Source organism: Dromiciops gliroides, chromosome 1, assembly GCF_019393635.1.
Source record: "Dromiciops gliroides isolate mDroGli1 chromosome 1, mDroGli1.pri, whole genome shotgun sequence".
Classification (NCBI taxonomy): Eukaryota; Metazoa; Chordata; class Mammalia; order Microbiotheria; family Microbiotheriidae; genus Dromiciops; species Dromiciops gliroides.
The window spans coordinates 75250885-75270809 of record NC_057861.1 but is presented as its reverse complement, the minus strand read 5'-3'; the positions used below and the strand labels follow the sequence as shown (position 1 = coordinate 75270809).

Sequence of the window (19925 nt, the reverse complement as noted above, 5' to 3'; positions counted from 1 at the left end):
AAATGACCATATGGCCAAAATTAATTTATAGTTTTAATGCTATTAAATTGGATATTTTACATAACTTTATAAAAATGACATAATTCATTTGGAGAAATAAAATACCTATAATGTCAGGGGAAATAATGAAAAAGGTAGGAATGAAGGGAGAACACTTTCAGACTTCAAACATACGAAAGTACAGTAATCAAATCCACCTGCTATTCATTAAAAGAAAGAAGTAGAACATTAGAACAATAGAACAGACTGGACACAGGACAATCAGAAACTTTGGAACTCAAAAACTAAGTATTGAATAAAACATAAAATGTAAAACCCTCATGAAAGAACATTCTGATAAAAAATTATTGGTGAAATCTGGAAAACAATCTAGCAGAAATTGGGATTAAATAAATATCTTGCACAGAATTCCACTACCTCAACATCAAGGATATAATATAAAAAAATTAGAGAACAAGAACTTTTCCAGCTACAGATAGGAGACAGTCTTAACCAAACAAGTATTAGAAGCAATAATGAAAAATAAAAGAGATAATTTTGATTACATGAAACTGAAAAGCATCCACATCAAAAAATTAATACCTCTAAGTTAAGAAGGGAAGCAACCAAATGTTTTTGTTAGTATGTTAATTTTTCTACTCACTCTGTTCATTTCTCTCAGTATTTGTTCATATAGGTTTTCCTAGGTTTCTGTGAAACCATCCCTTTCCTCATTTCTTACAATCCCATAGCATTCTATTATATTCACATACCAGTATGTGTCTAGATATTCCCCAATAGATAGCCGCCTCATGAATTGCCAAGTGTTTTTTTCTATTACAAATATTTTTATATGTATGGGTCCTTTCCCTTTTTTATTTTTATTATTAATTAATTCATTATTTATTTATTCATCTATCTATCTATCAATTCATTCATTCATTTATTTATTCATTAATTTATTTACTTAGCTATTTCTTATTCATTCATTTGTTTCTTTGTTCATTTATATATTTACTTATTCATTCATTAATTCATTTATTTATTCATTCACTTATCTATCTATCATCTACCTATTTTGTGGGCCAATGAGGGTTAAATGACTTGCCCAGGGTCACATAGCTAGTAAGTGTCAAGTGTCTGATGTCACATTTGAACTCAGGTCCTCCTGAATCCAGGGCTGGTGCTTTATCCACTGCACCACCTAGCTGCCCCCACCTTTCCGTCTTTTAAAAAAAATTCCCTTTGGGTACTGGCCTAGTAGTAGAATCATTAGGTCAAATGGTATATATAGTTTATTGATTTGTTGGGCACATTTCCAAATTGCTTCCTAGTGTGAGATTTAAAATTGGATATTAGATCATAAATCTCCCCTCTTTAACCTTTCCCTTAATTTATCTCCCAGACTAGTAAATGGAAGATGCTTCTGGTTTTCTAGTTAGAGCTTTTATTGTGTGGTAGTTACCAGGTGATATTGATTAGAGGGATAGGAAAGTAGAAATACAAAACAAATCATCTTAAGTCTAAGCTTAGTCTATATTCCATATCAAACTCACCAAAAGCCCAAGGCCCCCTTTGGGGAGAGAGACCGAGTCAAGCGTGTGCTGCTAACCGCGAGCCGGGCCGAGTCGAACTCCTGTCAGTGTCTGTCTGTGTAGCGCAGTCAGGAGACCAGCAGAGCAGGAAAAAGATCCCACTTCCATTCTCTCCTTGCCTTTTAAGCTCGCACCCCAGAAGTCAAGTGCTTAGCAGGCAGTCTGGCGTGCGTAGCAGGCAGACTGGCATGCATAGCTCATGCTGTTTGTCTCCTCCCCGAAAGGGTGGTCCTTAAAAAAACTGGCATCTCTCCATTATCGCTAACCGACTGTTAAAACTTTTTACCACACTAGAATGTCTGGATCGATTTACAGCTCCATCCATAGTGCATTGAGATACCAGTTCTCTCCATGTTCCCTCCAATATTGCCATTTTCCTTGGCTCTCATCAGTGTAGGTATGATGAATGTGAGATGGAACTTGAGTTGCCTTAAATTGTATTTCTCTAATTATTTGTGATTTGGAACATTTTCACATGGTTATAAGCACTTTGGATTTCTGCCCTTGAGAACTTTGCTTATTTTTGCCTTTGACTATCTCTTGAGAAATGACCTTTCTTCTTATAACTTTGAATGAATTCTTTATGTATTTTGGAAAAAGAAACCTTTATTAGATAAATTACCAGGAAGTTTTTAAAATAGAAAGATTGTTGTTCTTATTATGGTTTGTCTTTCTTTTTTGAAGAAGACTATGGCACCAGGAGGTGATGTTAGCAAAGTTCATGCCTTTCTTTGGGAGTGGCATATGAGATGGAAAAGGATTTCTTTCTTTTTTGTATTACAAATTTATTTTATTTTCAATTTGTGGAACAAAACAAACCTTTCCATAACAGTACAATAAAAAAGATTCTTGTACATGAAGCTGCAAATCTACCATGTACAACTTGCTTTCTCTTGAAATATACAACAGTTATCATGTAAATTTCATTTTTTTCTAATGATAGATGGCTACCCTTCCCAATTTTTCCTCTATCTCTCTTACTTGATTAAAAAAAAAAAACAAACAAAACCCTTTTTTTGAGGTCTTCCATGGCCTGAGGCCAACTCATATATTTCTTTGAGGATTTGGATAGAGGAGTTTTGACTTGGTTTTCTTCTGAGTGTTTTGCTCTTCCTTGTCACTGTAGTAACTTTCTCTAGTCAGACATTTTTTTCTGTTGTTTGCTCATTTTCCAGCTCATTTCTTGACTTTTAACTCTTTGCTAAAGGGAGGCTCTGCTTCCAGGGTGGAGGGGATAGTGTTCCAAGCTTTAGGTTTTTTGTACAAATATTTTCATAGCTAGGTCTGTAAGTTTTCAGTCCTTCCAAGGTGTTATGATCTAAGGAGAGGTGTGTTTACTACTCTCCTGGCCTGTGTATGACCACAAGCACTCTTTTATGCCCTGAAACTGTGACCAGGGTCTCTGTTCCTCTGTGAGTGCAAGCTTTGGTGTGCTAGTGTTCTTCAGTATCCTGGAATTGCCATGCAGGGATGTGACCCAGATCCAAGTATGGGCAATGCAACAGAGTTCTGTTCAGGTGCCAGGAAAGGGATCCCTGTGATCTTCTGACCAGTTGTTCAACCCCCTTACCCTCAGTCTGCCAAGAGCTGCAGAAGCAGTTGCTGCCACTATTGATTCAATCACTCTCAAGGTCCACTGCAGGTTTGCTGGGGCTGGTTTGTACTGGTGGGCCTGATCCAGGCTGTTCTCCACTCTCACCCTAGTAGGACAGACCTTTCCTGTTTACCTTGTAAGTTGTCTTGTGGTGCAAAATTGTTTCAGCCAGTCCTTTTGTGGGTTCTTCAGCTATATAATTTGTTTTGAAACGGTATTTAAAGTTATTTTGAGGGGAATTGGGGGGAGAGCTCAGGCGAGTCACTGCCTTTTCTCCATTATCTTGGCTCTGCCCAAAGTTTAAAAAGACTTGAAGAAGACTTGTTCTGTCCTGTTTTCACCAATTTCACCCCACCACTCATATAGAGTGGGTATTCATCTCCACCAATGAGGACAGAGTCCCAGATCAATGGGTTTGGGGCAGAAGTTACATATATTGTTGTTATAATCCTTTGTTTTTAAAGAGGACCAATGATATCACAAGGATAATGTCATGACTTGGCAGTCAGTTAGATTTAAGTGAGACAGAGCTACCCAAGGTCATCAAGGTCTCTTCTCCAGAGTCATTGGAATCCAGTGACAAGAAAAGAATCAAAAAGACTGGGGACAGCCCAGTAAATTCATAGTAAAGTTAGGGGAAGCTAGGTGGCACAGTGAATAGAGCATTGGACTTGGAATCAAGAAGACTTATGTTGATAATCCAGTCTCAGACATTTTCTAGCTCTTTGAAGTTGGGTAATTCACTTAAACCTGTTTGCCTCAGTTCCCCATCTGTAAAAATGACCTACAGAAGGAAATTGCAACACCACTCCAGTATCTTTGTCAAGAAAAGCCCAAATAGGGATGGTAAAGTCATTCAAGACTGAACAAATAAAAATAGGAAAAGAAGGGAACCCATTCATCCTGTTCTCCCTTTTTTTTTTGCGGGGATTGGGGGGGAGGGCATATGAGGGGGAGAGAGAGCAGTGGACTTTGGATATGTCTGATCTAAGAACACCAATTTTTTTTTCATGCTACTTAATACCATTGTTTGGAAAGTTATAAAGTTATATGCCTGTAGAAATAAAATACAATATACATTGTGTTCAAGTGTTCCAAATCAATAGCAAAACCCCCTCTGTCTGCCCCAAAGTTTCAACTTTAAGAAGCTTAGTTAGCAAACTTCATGTCTTTCTTTGGGATTTGAGATATGAGAGGGAGAAGGAGATTTCTAATAAATTTTTATTTAAAAAAAACTTTAACTATTTTATCATTTGTTTTTACAATCTTAATTTTCCCAGTATCCCTCCCTTTCTCAGAGAGTCATACCATATAACAAAGAAAATCTACTAAAAAAAAGAAATATAAGAAGAGAATAAAATAGCAAAAGCAAACAATTTATCAAAAACAGTCTGAAAATATACAGTGTTACTCATTTGTAAACTTCCTACCTCTTCAAAGGAGTGGAAGGATGTGTATCCCCTTCTTTGGGGACTTTTTTTGGGGGAGAAATTCTGCAACATTCACTTTAATTTTTTTTTAAAAATTTCAGGCAGAAGGGATGGAAGGACAGGGAGAGGAGTGGAAGAAGGGGAGAATGGATGGGCAGAGGGCTGAGTAGGATGAAGAGGGGAGGGAGGAGGATGGAAAGAGAGAAGATTGAGGGGAGATAGAACTAGGGGCCAGAGGAAGAGGAGGGATCCTCGCTTGGCCAGTTTGAGCAGGCTTGGGAAACCCTAGCTGGGTTTTCTCTAGGGGCTCTGGGCACAAGACGCTCCCAGAGCTATAGTTGTCAGACCAGAAGAGCACTGAAGACCCCAGTCCCCGAGTCCACCCAATCCATTTGCGCTCAGGACCTGTGGAAGCCTCGATGTTTCAGAGGTCCCCTGACTGCAGCAGCGGCCCGCCTAGTCTGAGAGGATGCACAAGACAACCTCCCCTTGAGAAGGATGCCCAGAAGCTGCTCTGGGTTCCGGGTCCAGAGCACCCAAGGGCCTGGTGGGATCGAGCTAAGAGATTAAAGAAGATGAAGCAGAGCTCAGTGCGGGGCGGGGGAGGAGTGGGGCGGGGCGGGGGAGGAAGTGGGGGAGGGACTCGAAGTCTGGAGAGGAGAGTGGGCAGGGTGGTTAACCGGTGGGGCGGGGCCAGGGACTAACTCGGAGTTCTAGGGAAGTTCGGGAGGATCCCCACTTTTACTTTCGATATCTAGGTCCTTGCAGCTGGCTGCATTTGAGCTCGGCTGAATCTTCCTACAGAGCGATCCCCAAACAGGAGCCCCGATGCCCGGACACGACCGCCCTTCGTCCCTTCTGTGAATCCATCCCCTCCAGAAACCCGAAGACCCAGAGACAGGCCTCCTGAAATCACCCCAGGGTGAGTACCAAGTCCTGTTCCCTGCCCTACCCTTTCAGCACACACACCCTTCCACTTTAGAGCTTATACTGGTTTATCCTTCCTATCCCCGCGACCCGCCCCTTGCTCCCCACCTCATACTGCCTCCCCAGAACTCAAAGAAATGTGAAACACCCCTCAGACATCAGCTGGGGACGTGCCTCCCCAAAGAGGACATATGGGTCAGTTTTCCCTAGCCACATCCCTCATTATTTCTTTTGGGCACTTGTAGCAGCTTGTCACTCCCCAGCTCACATGAATGGCTCTCCAGAGGTCGTATGGGTCAGCCCCTCTTCTGCAACAGCTCATGTAGGTATTACTGTTGATTGGTAGGCAAGCAGGTATGTAAAAGGTTTTCTCCATTTTGGGGGGCTCAGTTATCTTGCCAGAATAAAGCCAAGGGATACTTCTTGGCTTCAATGTACCTTCAGAATTTTCCCTTTTTTCACTCCTTTGAGGCCCAGGGATTGCTGTGTTCTTTTTTCACCCCAATAATAATCATTTTTATTTATAGTTTTGAATTCCAATTTTTATCCCTACTTCCCCCCCTCCCTGAGGCGGCAAGCAATCAGATAGGGGTTATACAAGTACGATTACGTAAAACATTAACATATTAGTCATTTTATACAAGAAAGCTTGAATAAAAGAAAAAAAAAACCGAAAGAAAGTGAAAAATACCATGATCCAGTCTGTGTTCCATCAATATCAGTTCTTTCTTTGGAGGTGGATAGTATGTTTCATCAATTTGGGATTGTCACCAGCCCTTCACCCAGTCGGGTTTAAGTCCTCCTAGGCCACCTGCAGAAGGGAATGCAAGCTATTAGCTTCAATTCACCCCAAGCTTCCCCTTTCTTCTCAAATGCTCCACCCACCTGGTTTCAAATGTCATTCAATTGGAACTGCTTTCTTCAAAGTTACCAATGATCTTTTAATTGTCAAATCTAATACTCTTTCTCTACTCCCTCCTTCTTTAAGTCTCTGCAGTCTTAGACACTGTCACTCTCTTCTCCCTAATACTCCCTTCTCTACTTGTATGTTAATGGCAGAAACATATCTAAAAAAGAATTCACCATACTCCCATCTATCTTTCTTGTATTCATCTCTTCAAATTCTTATTTTAAACTTTCACTTTCCTTTTATTTACTCAGATTTGCAAGCTCATAGTCATCTCTGAGTCTGTTATCAAAACCTTGCCTTCCATATTCAATTAGTTGCTGTGTGGGATAATCATGGATTTGAGTCAGATTAAACTCTGAGGATGGAGTCTGAAAGATACTGCCCCGCGCCCCCCCCCCCCCCCCAGTATAGTTAGATTCTTGCTTTGTCTAAAAGTTAATTGCTTGTTAAATTCTCACTGTCTCCTTTAAGTTTTATTGATGAGATAATGGACTTGGGTCAGTTCTGTAAACTTTGGGGATGGGTCTGGAAGATATTCAGCCCCCCAGTAAGTTTTATTACTTGCCATTTCTACCAATTAGCACTATTTACTTTACTTCTGCTCAGTCTCCCCACTTGTCAGCTACATCTTAGTTTTATGGCCTGTAATAAAACTTGTGTCTTCAGCCTATCTGGAATCCATCATGTATCAGAACCCCAGTCTCTGACATGGATTAATTGCAGTCAGATAAGGGAGTGATTTCTGCCTCCCTCTTTCTTTGACATTCCTCAGACTTGTTATCCCCTCCCCTTTTCCCCCTTGTTTTTGGACATGTCTCCATATATGGATCATGAGCTAAGTGCGCACCTTGGGTGAGACAGGATTGTATGTTAGATTGTGAACTCACTCTGTGCATATGAAGGTTTCCCCCTGCCCTTGAGATTACTATAAAAACCTAAAAGATTGGACCTATCTTTACAATTCAGTTTGTAATTGAGCTTGCCCATTCTTGCAAGGATGTAATAAACCTATCTCTGCTTGCCTTGGTGGTCTCCTTGAGTTATTTGGGTAAACTGAGGCAGTTTGTCCCAAACAGTTGCCATATCTACTTTTTCCTTATTTATATCCCCAGAGTTTGGCTCAGTACTTTATGTATAAAAGGGACTTAATATAATTACCTAGGTTAGCAGAGGAGGAAATAATATCTAAATAGACCTATTTTATTTTTTATTTTAGTTTTAATATATTTTTTCTGTTTATTTATTTAGAATTTTCCCCCAACTTACATGTAAAAACAAATTTTAACATCAATTTTTAAAATTTTGTGTTCCAAATTCTCTTCCTTCCTCCCTCCCTCCCTCCCCTTAAAAACTCAAGCAATTCAATATAAGTTATACATTTGCAGTTAAATAGACCTATTTTAGGAAAAAAAAAAAGAAATTGAACAGGCAACAAATGAGCTTCCTAAGAGAAAAGCGTCAGGACAAGTGAATTTTATCAAACATTTAAAGATCAACTGATTTCAAATTAAATAAATTATTTGGAACAATAGGTTAAAAAAGGGATCCTATCAAATTCCTTTTTTGAAACAAATATGATACTGATACTTAAACCTGTGTGATGTGTAAAATTAAATGTGGTCTCCTATTTACTGTCCCAAGTGTAGGGAAAGCTAGCTAGGGTTTACTTATAAATTAAAAGCTTTAGCACAAGTCTTTGGGCATTAAGCATTTATTAAAGAGTAAAGAGAGAACACATGGAGTTCAGAAAGATAGGAAAGCCTAGCTACCCTAGAGGAGAGATAAGAGTTCAACCTAGCCTCCTTCTTCTCTCAAGTCTTCTGCCACCACCAGCTTGTTTGAGCCATGAACTGAGAAAGAGGAAGCAGCACTTCTTGCATCCGTGGAAGAGGCAGTCCTTACACACTGCATCAAGCTGATTGGTTAGCATCACCCAAATCCATTGGTTTACTGGACTTGAGGGTAGGTAGTTTCCTGTTGATGTCATAGTCCACAACCTCTGAGAACATTCCCTCTTGGGAGTCAGCAAGGTATGGCTTTAATTGAATTAACTTTAAGTAGGTTAGTCAGCACAGTCAATCACTCTCAGTCAATCTAATCAGTCTACATCAATCTGCCGCCTTTAGCAAATCCCATTATTTTCTTACACCTGGAAGACTAAAACCAAAAAGAATATTATAGACCAATTTCATTAATGAATATGGATGCAAAAATACTAAATAAAATACTAGCTAAAAGATTACAACAATATATTACAAAAATTATAGATTATGATCAAATGGGATTTATATCAGCAATGCAGGGATGGTTTAACTATTAAAATAATTGATTACATCAATTATCAGAGTAAAAAAAATATCCTACGATCATATCAATAGATTCAGAAAAAGCTTTTGATAAAATTCAACAGTAATTTTTGTTAAAAACATTTGAAAGTGTTGGTATAAATGGTTTTCCCTGAAATTGATAAAAAACATTTATCTAAAATCAACAAGCATTATTTATAATGGGGATAAACTAGACATCTTCCAATAAGATAATGTATGAAACAAGAATGCCCACTGTCACCAATATTCAGTATTGTATTGGAAATCCTAGCAATAGCAATAAGGGAAGAAAAAGAAATAGAAGGAATCAGAATAGAGAATGAGGTAATAAAACTTGCTTTTTGCAGATGATATGATGATATTCTTGGAAAATCCCAAAGACTCAACTAAAACATTAGTTGAAACAATAATTTTAGCTAAGTAGCAGGATATACAGTAAATCTACATAAATCATCATTATTACTATATGTCACAAACAAAACTCTGGAAGAAGACATAATTTAAAAAAATTTAAAATAACTCTAGACAGTATAAAATACCTGGGAGTATACATACCAAAACAAACCCAGGAACTATATAAACAAAATTATAAAAAAACCTTTTTATAGAAATAAAATCAGATTTAAATAATTGGAGAAATATTCACTGTTCATAGGTAGGCAGGGCCAATATAATAAAAATGACAATTTTACCCAAACTAATTTATATATTCAATAGTATCCCAATTAAATTATCAATTTTTTTACAGAATTAGAAAAAATAATAATAAAATTCATTTAGAAAAATAAAAAGTCAAGAGTATCAAAAGAAATAATGAAAAAAATGTAAAGGAAGGAGGTTTAGCAGTACCAGATCTTAAATTATATTATAAGGCAGTAAATATCAAAACTATCTGGTACTGGCTAAGAAATAGAAAGATAGCTTAATGGAATAGAATAGATACACAATTTATAGCAGAAACAAATATAGTAACCTAGTTTTTGACAAGTGTAAAGGCTTAAGTTTTGGGGATAAGAATTCATTATTTGGTAAAAATTATTGGGAAAACTGGAAAGCAGTATGGGAGAAACTGGACATCATCAATATCTTACACCATTTATCAAGATAAAGTCAAAATGGATATATGACCTAGATATAAAGAGAGATTTTACAAGAAAATTAGAAGAACATATTACTTATCAGACTTATGGATAGATGAATAATTTATAGGAAACATGATATGTAGAACAAAGTTATGTATAAAATCAATAATTTTGATTACATTAAATTAAAATATCTTTGTACTTAAGATCAGAAGGAAAGTGAAAAATTGGGGAAAATTTTTATAGAGTTTATCAGATAAAGGTCTCATATCTAAAATATATAAAGAACTTTATCAAATCTATAAGAATACAAGTCATTGTCCAATTGATAAATGGTTAAAGGATATGAACAGGCAGTTTTCCAATGAAGAAATAAAAACAATTTATAATCAATCATATAAAAATGCTCTAAATCATTGTTGATTAGAGAAATGTACATCAAAACTATCTTGAGATATTATTTTATACCTACCAGATTGGCTAAAATGATTGAAGGGTAAAGTGACAAATATTGGAGGGCATATGGAAAAATTGGGACACTAATTCATTGTCGGTGGAATTGTGAACTGATCCAACCATTCTGGAGAATAATCTGGAACTATGCCCAAAGAGTTATTAAACTACCTATACTCCTTGGTCCATCAATAGCACTAGTTGGTTTATTTTCAAAGATAATTAGGGAAGAAGGAGAAGAACCTATACATTCTAAAATATAGCAGCTCTCTTTGTGGTGGCAAAGAACTGAAAATTGCAGGGATGTGCATCAATTGGGGAATGGCAAACTAGTTGTGTTATATGATTGTGATGGAACACTACTGTGCTAGAAGAAATGATGACCTTAATGATTTTAGAAAAACATGGAAAGACGTGTTAAATAATGAAGAGTGAAATGACCGGAACCAAGAGAACATTGTATATAGTTATAGCAATATTGTTTTAAGAATGACTTTGGGGGCGGCTAGGTGGTGAACCTGAGTTCAAATCCAGCCTCAGACACTTGACACTTACTACCTGTGTGACCCTGGGCAAGTCACTTAACCCCTATTATCCCACAAAAAAAAAGAATGACTTTGAATCAATAAGTTATTTTGCCCAAATAAGTTATAAATAAGTTATAAATAATAATAAATAAGTTATAAATAAGTTATAAATTTTGCCCAAATAAGTTATAAATGCCCAAATTAACTACAAAAGAGACATGAAGAAAGATACCATCTGCATTCAGAGAAAGAACTGAAAAAAAAGAAGTATATATGGAATAATTTCTCATATATATGTGTATGTATGTATTTATATGTATATGCTGTCAAAAATTAAATATAGTTTTTATTTGCCTGTCTCCTACAAAAATAATAAACAGATCAAAGAAATTAATTTTATAATATCTCCTACAATTTGTTTCCATACCTGTCCTTCTACCAAAAAACAGATCAGAGAACATAATGTCCTACAAAAAAAACCAGATCAGAGACAGACAAGAAAATCATAGTACCAGTTTATTTGTCCCAAGAAGAAGTGGACATGAATCATGCAGAGACCTCTTCAAAAGGAGGAATTCAGAGACTCCCTCTTTCTGAGGGTATATAAGGTTTTGTTTGTTCACTGGTTACAAGGTGTTGTCAGTTTCATTAGCATCATACAAATCAATCCAAAAGCAAATACTATAACAAGAATGGATGTAATGCAAAGCAGTTTTAACAATTTCAGTTATAACAAGTGTGGAGGAAATATAGAAGAACCATAATAAGATTACAGGACTCCAAAAAGGAGTTTGACAAGGATGAGGCTGCTCAGATGTCCCCATAAGATAGGGACTTAGTATCCTGAGGAAAGAAGTCACCAGGTAGGGACTTTTATCTGCTAGCTATCTGGGTTCAGTTTGGAGTTCAATTGAAGGACATTTTGCTCCTATTGACCCATGGTTTCAGAAAAAATACTTTTGGATAATAAGGCACTTCCATCAAATCCTGGTGATCCACACATTCATATTAACAATACATACATACATACATACATACACACATGCCAAACACACACACACACATACACACACATACCTATTTGTGTCTCTATGGTAGGGTGAGGGAGGGAAGAAAAAACAGAAATTTTTGATGATAATTTTATTGTATATTTAAAAGGAATAGCAAGTTGTACATGGTTTATTTGCAGTTTCATGTTCAATCATCTTTTTTATTGCACTGTGTTATTGAAAGGTTTATTTTATTCCATAAATTAAAAATAAAATTTAATAACAAAAAAGGGACTTAAACAAATACCTCATTTCATTCATTCATTCATTCATGCTTTGATGGTGCCTTTTCAGCATATCTTAATTGTTGTTGTTGTTTGTTGTTTGTTCTTGTAAAGGACCATGACAGGTGTCTTGACTTGCAATGAATTGGATTTTAAGTGTGGAAGGGCTGTACAAAGTCAGCAGCCTCATTCTCTCCTCCAGAGCCATCTGATTTCAGTGGCAAGATATATTATCAGGATTACTGGAGATTGTCCTGGATGCAGTGGGAGACCTTGGCCTTTTAAGATAAGGTTGTCTGAGGCAATGCCCATTCAGTGATTAAGGGTAGGTAAGAAGGGAGGCAAAGAAAGGCCTCTTTTACCTAGTTAAAAATAGATAGATAAAAAGGGGAGCAGGGTTTCTGCCCTGAAGAAATACCATTGCTATTTAGGCCCACCTTGAGCCATTGGGAGGCTAAACAATGGAAAAATAAGCCTGGACTGGGATGTATTGTTAGCCAGAGTTATTTAGGTTGAAGGAGTGGTCCTTAGAAGACATCTTGCAGGTAAAGCCCAAGAAATATTAGTGAGGTTTCTGCAGACAAATTTACATTCCTATGGTAAGAGAGGGAGAAGAGGAGAGGAGAGAGGAGGAGAGGAATTTCTTTTTATATCATAATAAATGCTTATTGAATGGATGGAATTTAGTATTGCATTCAGTTCTGGGTATCATATTTTAGGCTGGACATTGATAAGCTGGAGAGTCTCCAGAGGAGAGCAGTCAGTATAGTGAAATGATTCAACCTCAATCTATAGTCAGTTAGTTCGTCAATAAGCATTTATTAAATATTTATGTGCCAGCCACTGTGCCAAGCACAAGTGATACAAAGAAAGGCAAGACAGTCCCTGCCCTCAGGGAGCTTACAGTGGCGTTAGCTTTGGCAAGTGGTAATTGTGAGAAATAGCATTCCATTAACTTCTGGAACTCAGCGTTAGTGATATGTCAAAGTCTCATTTATTGTCATTCTGTCAAGAATGGGTTACCCCTTGTGGAGTGAACAACTGACTTCTTGCCCTGTCTCTTTTCCTGGCACTCTGCTTCAACATGTCTCCCACTCTCTTCCTCCGCTGACGGCCCCAAATGGCGAACAGTTGGATTTTTCTTTCCTGCTTCTCAGCAGACTCCAGTCAATCGCTTCTCCCTGACTTAGACCTATCCACACTCTCTCCAGTCACCTAGCCATTTCTCACTCACAACCTATGCTTAAGCTAACTTTTCCATGCCTTCATCTCTGCCTTCTACTTTCTCATTAATGCTTATGTCCCTTGATTTCCATCTCAACCCACCTCTCTCTTCCATAACTCCTGCCTTTTGCTTCAACTGTCTTCCTTGAGGACTCTCAGCCTGTGGTCCCATTCTGTCATGACATTTTCACAGACTTCTCCTCTCCATATATCCACCTCGGGCTAACTCTACATCTCCAGACAAAAATCGCTTTTGCACTCCACTTGATTTCGCCATGCCTCTGCCTCAACATACATACCTCTCTTTAAATTCACTTCTCTTTCCCTGTGGGCTGCTGGCTATCCACCCCCTCTTTGGGTCCAACTCTTTTCTGTTCACCCAGATTCATGCTCTCCATTCATCAAGCAGTCAAACAAGACTTTTCCTTCCCAGCTCCTTCCTTTTTAACTACATTGCTCCATACACAAATCTCCTTTCCCTACGATCCATCACTCAATCTTTATCACTCTGTCTGCATATCTCTCTCTCTATGGATGTGTTTCTTGCTCTCTCTTGCTCTTTCTCACAGAAAACCACTACCACAATCAATTAAATTCATCTACATCCCGACAATATGTCACAAATCACCTGAGGTAAGCAGCTTAAAACTATAGAGCATCACAATAATAATTTTCACCAAAAAAAAAAAAAAATGAGACCAGCAACTACACCTGACATCCCATAGAACCTCAACTGACAATTTCATTCTAGTACCCATTCCCTCAAGAACCATCCACTCCGAGCATTTCACATTTCCCCCTTCTGTTCCTAAGCCATTCCACCACAAAGTACATATACCAAAAGTGGCCCACTAGGCACTCGAATTCCATGCCCAGTTCCAAGCCAGGGAGCTGGGCTTCTTACCCATTTGAAGTTTGAGACTTGACTTTAGTTTATATGAATCCCCCTACCCCCATTCCTTAACTTAATAACTAATACTATCTGCAGTTTTCTAATTGATTTGCAAAACAGTGCTAGAGTGGTGAATTTCTTTCTGTCCCTCCCCCACTTCCTTAATCCAGTCACAGCATGGACTTCCAAGCACAAACTTACACATTTTTTTTTTTTACAGAAACTTGAACATGTAAGACAATTTCACACATCCACACATGAAACACAGACACTCTCAGACAATTTCTATCTCCTTGAAACTTCCTTTTTCAGTCCTTTCCCTCCCCCCTAGCAGAAACTACCACACCAAAAGAGAGGGGAGGGGGGTTTAGAACAGGCATCACCCCGTCCCATACCCAAATTAAAGACTCGTTCATCACAAAATATTTTATCCATTTCTTTTTCACTGTCAGTACAAACAGGGTTCAATTTCTTTCCTGATCACTTCTCTAGTTGGAGCTTGTCTCCTAAAGATTTCTCATGAGGCCACTCAGTTCCTTCAGCACCATCCTTGGTGACTTCTAATTTGGGGTTCAGGGGTCCCCTATAATCCCCAAATAAACCATTCATTTAGCCTACAGACTTTAACTGCTTGGTGTTTGGCTGTCTAAAACAACCCACAGCTGGGGCTTTGCCTCAATTTTCCCAGGCTGCCAAAACCACCCCCAGAAATACTCAACAGGGGATTCGTGCATACAAATTTATGCACTTAAGATTTTTCCCTGCTCTGATAAATCCTTACCCCCTTTGTGAGCTCACCTAATCCATCTGTGTTTTTGACATCTCCAACCACTGGAGTTCCTTCTCTGGAACCACCCAGTCTCTGAACTCCAGCCCTCTACTCGACCACTGATAATTGTTCAGTGAGATGTCCTGTCCAAAGAGTGCTGAGACTCAGAGGACCAAAAGTTCCTTTCAAATCATAATTTCATAAAATCTCGGTGGGACCTTCAGTTGTGAGAAATATCACTCCAATAATTTTTGGAACTCAGTGTTGGTGATGTGTCAAAGGCTCATTTATTGTCATTTTCATGAGAATGGGTTACCCCTCAAGGAGTGAACAACAAAATGGAGGCTCACAGACCTTTTTATCTCTTAACTGGACTAGTCCCTCTCCTTCTTCACCCATTACTCAAGAGTTACAATCCACATGCCCCAAACTAGCTAATCAGAAATCAGTTTTTCTTAGCCAATAGGGGAGGTGATACAGGAACAACTCTTCAACTTCTCCCCCACATGGACACAGTTCAGGAGCAGATCTAATTGTGACCAGCCTAGGGTTTCCCTGAATCATGTAATTTTCTTTGCTGGGGGTGGGGGTGGGGGCGGAGAGTAGAGGCAGACCTTTTCCTCAAACAGGTCTGGATTGAGAGGAGCCCAACCCCCATTTCCTCACGGTGATGATACCATATCCTGATACTATGGGAGGGAGGAAAGAATGAGGAAGGTCATAGAGAAACATAAAGCAATAAAAAGTACACTGGATTTGTGGTCAGAGGACTTGGGTTCAAATTCTGGCTCTGTCACTTCCAATCCTGTGTGATCTTGGTTAATTGATTTCTTCTTTTTAGGTCTCAGTTTCCTTATTTTATGAACAAAGGAATTAGGTTTGAGAACCTGTAATGCCCTTTTTGTCTCTGAATATACAGCCTATGAGAGAGTTCAAGTCTAACTAATATCTCTAGTCTTCTCAGGAAATCCTGAGAGGTGGGAGGAGGTATAGTTTGAGACATGCTTAGAATATAGGATAGTTGATTAAATTGGCAAAAATAATAATAAGCAATAATAGCTGGCATTTATATAAAACTTTATAAATATTATCTCATTTGATCCTTACGACAAGTCTGTGAAGTAGGTGCTACTGTTATCCTTTTTCTACTCATGTGGATACTGAAACTGACAGAGGTTAAATGACTTGCCCAAGGTCACATAGCTTATAAATGTTTGAGACATTTTCAAGTTTAGATCTTCTTGACTTAAAATTCAATGCTTTATGTACTATACCACTTAGCTGTTTCTAAAAAAAAAATCTTGTGTGGTTTGGCTTTGGCAAAACAGGCACAGTATGGCTTCACTGGTGGGGCTGTGAATTGCTACAATATTTTTGAAAGCAGTTTGTAATTATATAATAAGTTTGAAAATTGTTCATTCCTTTTGACCAGCAATCCCATTATTAAGTCTCTATGTATTCTTTTTTTTTTTTAGGGAGAAAATTGGGGTTAAGTGACTTGCCCAGGGTTACACAGCTAGTAAGTGTTAAGTGTCTGAGGCCAGATTTGAACTCAGGTACTCCTGAATCCAGGGCTGGTGCTCTATCCACTGCACCACCTAGCTGCCCCTCTATGTATTCTAAAGTTGTTATTGATAGGAGCAAAAAGCTATATTTGTACAAGAAAAATATGAAATAGTATTATTTGTAAGAATAAAAAATTAGAAACAGCCCAGGTGTCCAATGATCAGAGAAGAGTTGGATTGTGTTATATGAATGTAGTGAGTGTTATAACACAAATATAAAGGTTGTCAAACACATGGAATGACTATATTAAATGACTCATAATGAAGGAATTAGAATAAAAAAAGGATTTATTTTGACCATTCCTGTTATTTCACTGGTGCAGAACTGGGGTGTCAAACTCAAATAGAAATGATGCCAGAAAGCCATGTATTTACTGAGAAAACCACAAATTAGCACCATCTATGATGTATTGTGTTTTCATTTATTTTAACACTTCCCAATTATCTTTTGATCTGTAATATACTTTTAGCTACCCTCTAGAGTTTGCTATTTCCAGATAGATCAGCAACTGCTCTGTAGCTCACAGGGGGATCAAGTTATTTAGAGCAGTGAGAGGTTAAGAGACTTCCTTCTGACCAAATTGCCAGTATGTGTCAGAGGCAGAACTCAGGACTTATTGACTCAGAGGCCAGATTTCCATCCACTCTAACAGGCTGCCTCTTTACACACTCAATTCAGCCGTATAGGGGTATTTGGATGATTAGGTGTAAGGGGCTAAAATTTTGGCTAATCTGTCTAAAATATCTAATGAGTGGTCGCCAATAAATTAGAAGCTTTAGCAAGAGTTTAGACTTTTAAACATTTATTAAGGAGAATAAGAATTTGGTGAAGAGAAAGAGAAAGGGCTAGATTCATCTATCTATTAAAGGGAGAGCGCATTTCTAGCTCCACTCTCCGCCAGCATCCTGAGGAAAGAGAGAGAGCCAGACTCGCCCCCTCTTCCTCTCACCAGCAAACGTCACTTCCTGATTCCAAAGAAAAGCTGCATGGCCTTGCCCTCAGAGGCCTTCTCCTCATGGTGGAGGTTTCCTATAGTAAGTCTCCAGCAGGTGGTGTCATTCCAATCGTTACAGAGGGAAGCATAGTACCTCTGGTGTGAGGGTGTTGATTCTTTTTCACCTTTTTATCTTTGGTGTGCACCTGCCACCCAACTCTCATTTGTGGCTCCAAGAAGTTGTAGCATGGGCAATGACCCTACTTCAGTAAATCATTTAGGCATATGGTCTAAGCCAAGTTGACAGTAACCCATAGGGTTCAAACTATTGCTGAATTGAGGGGGTGTCTACTCCAAGCTTGTGAAGACTTTCCCCAGCTGAATGTGCAGATGTAAAAAATTAGTTCTTTTTTTTTTTTTTTGTGGGGCAATGAGGGTTAAGTGATTTGCCCAGGGTCACACAGCTAGTAAGTGTCAAGTGTCTGAGGCCAGATTTGAACTCAGGTCCTCCTGAAGTGCTATATTCACTGTGTACCTAGCTGCCCCCAATAATTAGTTCCAAAGGGCAATGAAGGTGGCAGAAGCAGGCATTGTGGAGTGCTTAGAGTTTGTTTAGACATTGAAGACACTTAGGTCACCCTCTGCATCCCAGGTCATGGCCAGTTATCTTGACTTTTGTCTTGCCACTGGATACCAATGACTCTGGAAGAGAGAGTGAGGCCAGGGACTTCAGGCAATTTCGCCTCACTTAAATTCAATTTATATGTGAGTCAAAAGACATCATCCTTACAATTTTACTATTTTTACCTACCTCAAAGTTCCTGTGGATATAGTGGGAACCGTAGTCACAACCCTTCACACACGTGACCTAGGCCAAAAGGTCATCATCTCAATGGACTGAAACAGAAGTGGGATTCAGCAGCCCCCTGGGTATCTGAGCAGCCTTTCAAAATGACTGCACTGCTTGCCTCCTGGCATGAAGATGGGGCTAGAAAATGTGCCCTAAAATTGTCTGATTCACCTAACCTAGCCCTAGTCTTCTTACTGCAGAAGCAGGGATTCCTACCCTGTGGATGAAACACCAAAAAATGTACAAAAACCCTTGGTTCATGGAATGTGTGCACACTTATGGACAACATGAAATCCAGTAGATCTGAAAGATGAACAGTTCTTGTTGCAAAAGAACTCAGCAAATATCACAACCAAATAGCAGCCCTGAGTGAAACAAGACTGGCAAATGAAGACCAGCTTTTAGGGATGGATACACATTTTTCTGAAGTGGATATCATGATGGGGAATGCTGTGAAGCTGTTATAGATTTTATAATCAAAACTAATATAATCTACAAGCTTGAATGCCTCCCAAAAATGAGTGAACAATTGGCTCATGAAATATGATTGCCACTTTCAGGAAAGTGCCACACCACCATGATCAGTATGTATGCTCTTCCCACCATGACAAATCCTGATGAGGTCAAAGAAAAATTTTATAAAGACCTGGAGACTCTCATCATAAGTGTGCTAAAACAGGACAAGCTTATGATTTGGGGTGACTTTAACATCAGAGTAAGCACAGTTTATCACATAGGGCAGGGAGGCCTTTGGAAAAATGGAGTCAGAATCCACAACAGCAATAATCACTACTGAAGACTTGTTTGTCTCATGACCTCCTCATCACCAACACTGTCTTCCATTTACCTAAATAGTGTGGAAATTTATTTCGATTTGGGGACCCTACCTTTGGGCTGAGATTAAAAAGCCTTAGGCCCTCAGGGTCTCTTCTGTGTTGGAGGGGCTGATGCCCCTCCCCCTCCACTTCAGCTGAGCCAAAAAACCCTGTGGGCTGTGCAAGACGCCAGGTCAGACAGCTGTGGGGAGAAAGCCCCCGGCTCCCTCTGCCCTGAGCGGAGCTATCCGAGAGATCCCAGGCTCATCCAGGCTGGCCTTTGTGCCGAGGTCCCAGGCACGCAGCAGGGGGCATGGGACCCTGGAGCCCAGGATGTGGTACACATGGGAGGCTCGAGCACCCCCACCCCCAGCCACAGCCTGAGGGCAGCTGGCAGATTAGCTCGGTGTGTGTGGGGCTGCAAAAAGCCCCGAGATTTGAGTGGAGAGAAGGAAGATATATATAGACCTGGGAGTAAGACAGAAAGGGGGGACAGACAAGATTAGAAGAACAAAGAGGAGGCCGAAGGACAAGATTAAGGGAGGCTGACAAGATTAGAAGAACGGAGAAGGACGGGGGTGGCAAAGGTGGCAGAGGGTAGACTGACGGAGCAGACAGACAGAACAGGAGGCAGCGGAGAGCAAAGAAGTGGTTAGCACAGGGTACAGGTTGGAGAAAGAGAAGATTAAGAGAACAAAAGGAGAGGTTGGTGAGAGAGAAACACAGGGGTTCAGCAGTGGCAGTACTGAGAGGAAAGTTAGACACAGGGGGATAGGCA

The 19925-nt window shown here is 39.1% G+C and overlaps 2 protein-coding genes across 3 annotated transcripts in view; one reads left to right on the top strand and one right to left on the bottom strand.

Moving 5' to 3' along the window:
• Positions 1 to 6347, bottom strand: part of LOC122745695 (myelin-oligodendrocyte glycoprotein-like) — a 75160-nt gene extending 68813 nt beyond the window's left edge. Inside the window, exon 1 of the mRNA XM_043991118.1 lies at positions 6217 to 6347. Coding sequence (XP_043847053.1) covers positions 6217 to 6238 — 22 coding nt within the window. The 5' untranslated portion in view covers positions 6239 to 6347. The remainder of the gene's footprint in view (positions 1 to 6216) is intronic.
• LOC122734934 (myelin-oligodendrocyte glycoprotein-like) overlaps positions 5320 to 19925 on the top strand; it is a 30396-nt gene continuing 15790 nt past the window's right edge. For both annotated transcript variants that reach the window (XM_043976121.1, XM_043976120.1), the window contains exon 1: positions 5320 to 5520. The gene's annotated coding sequence lies outside the window, so the exon portion shown is untranslated. The remainder of the gene's footprint in view (positions 5521 to 19925) is intronic.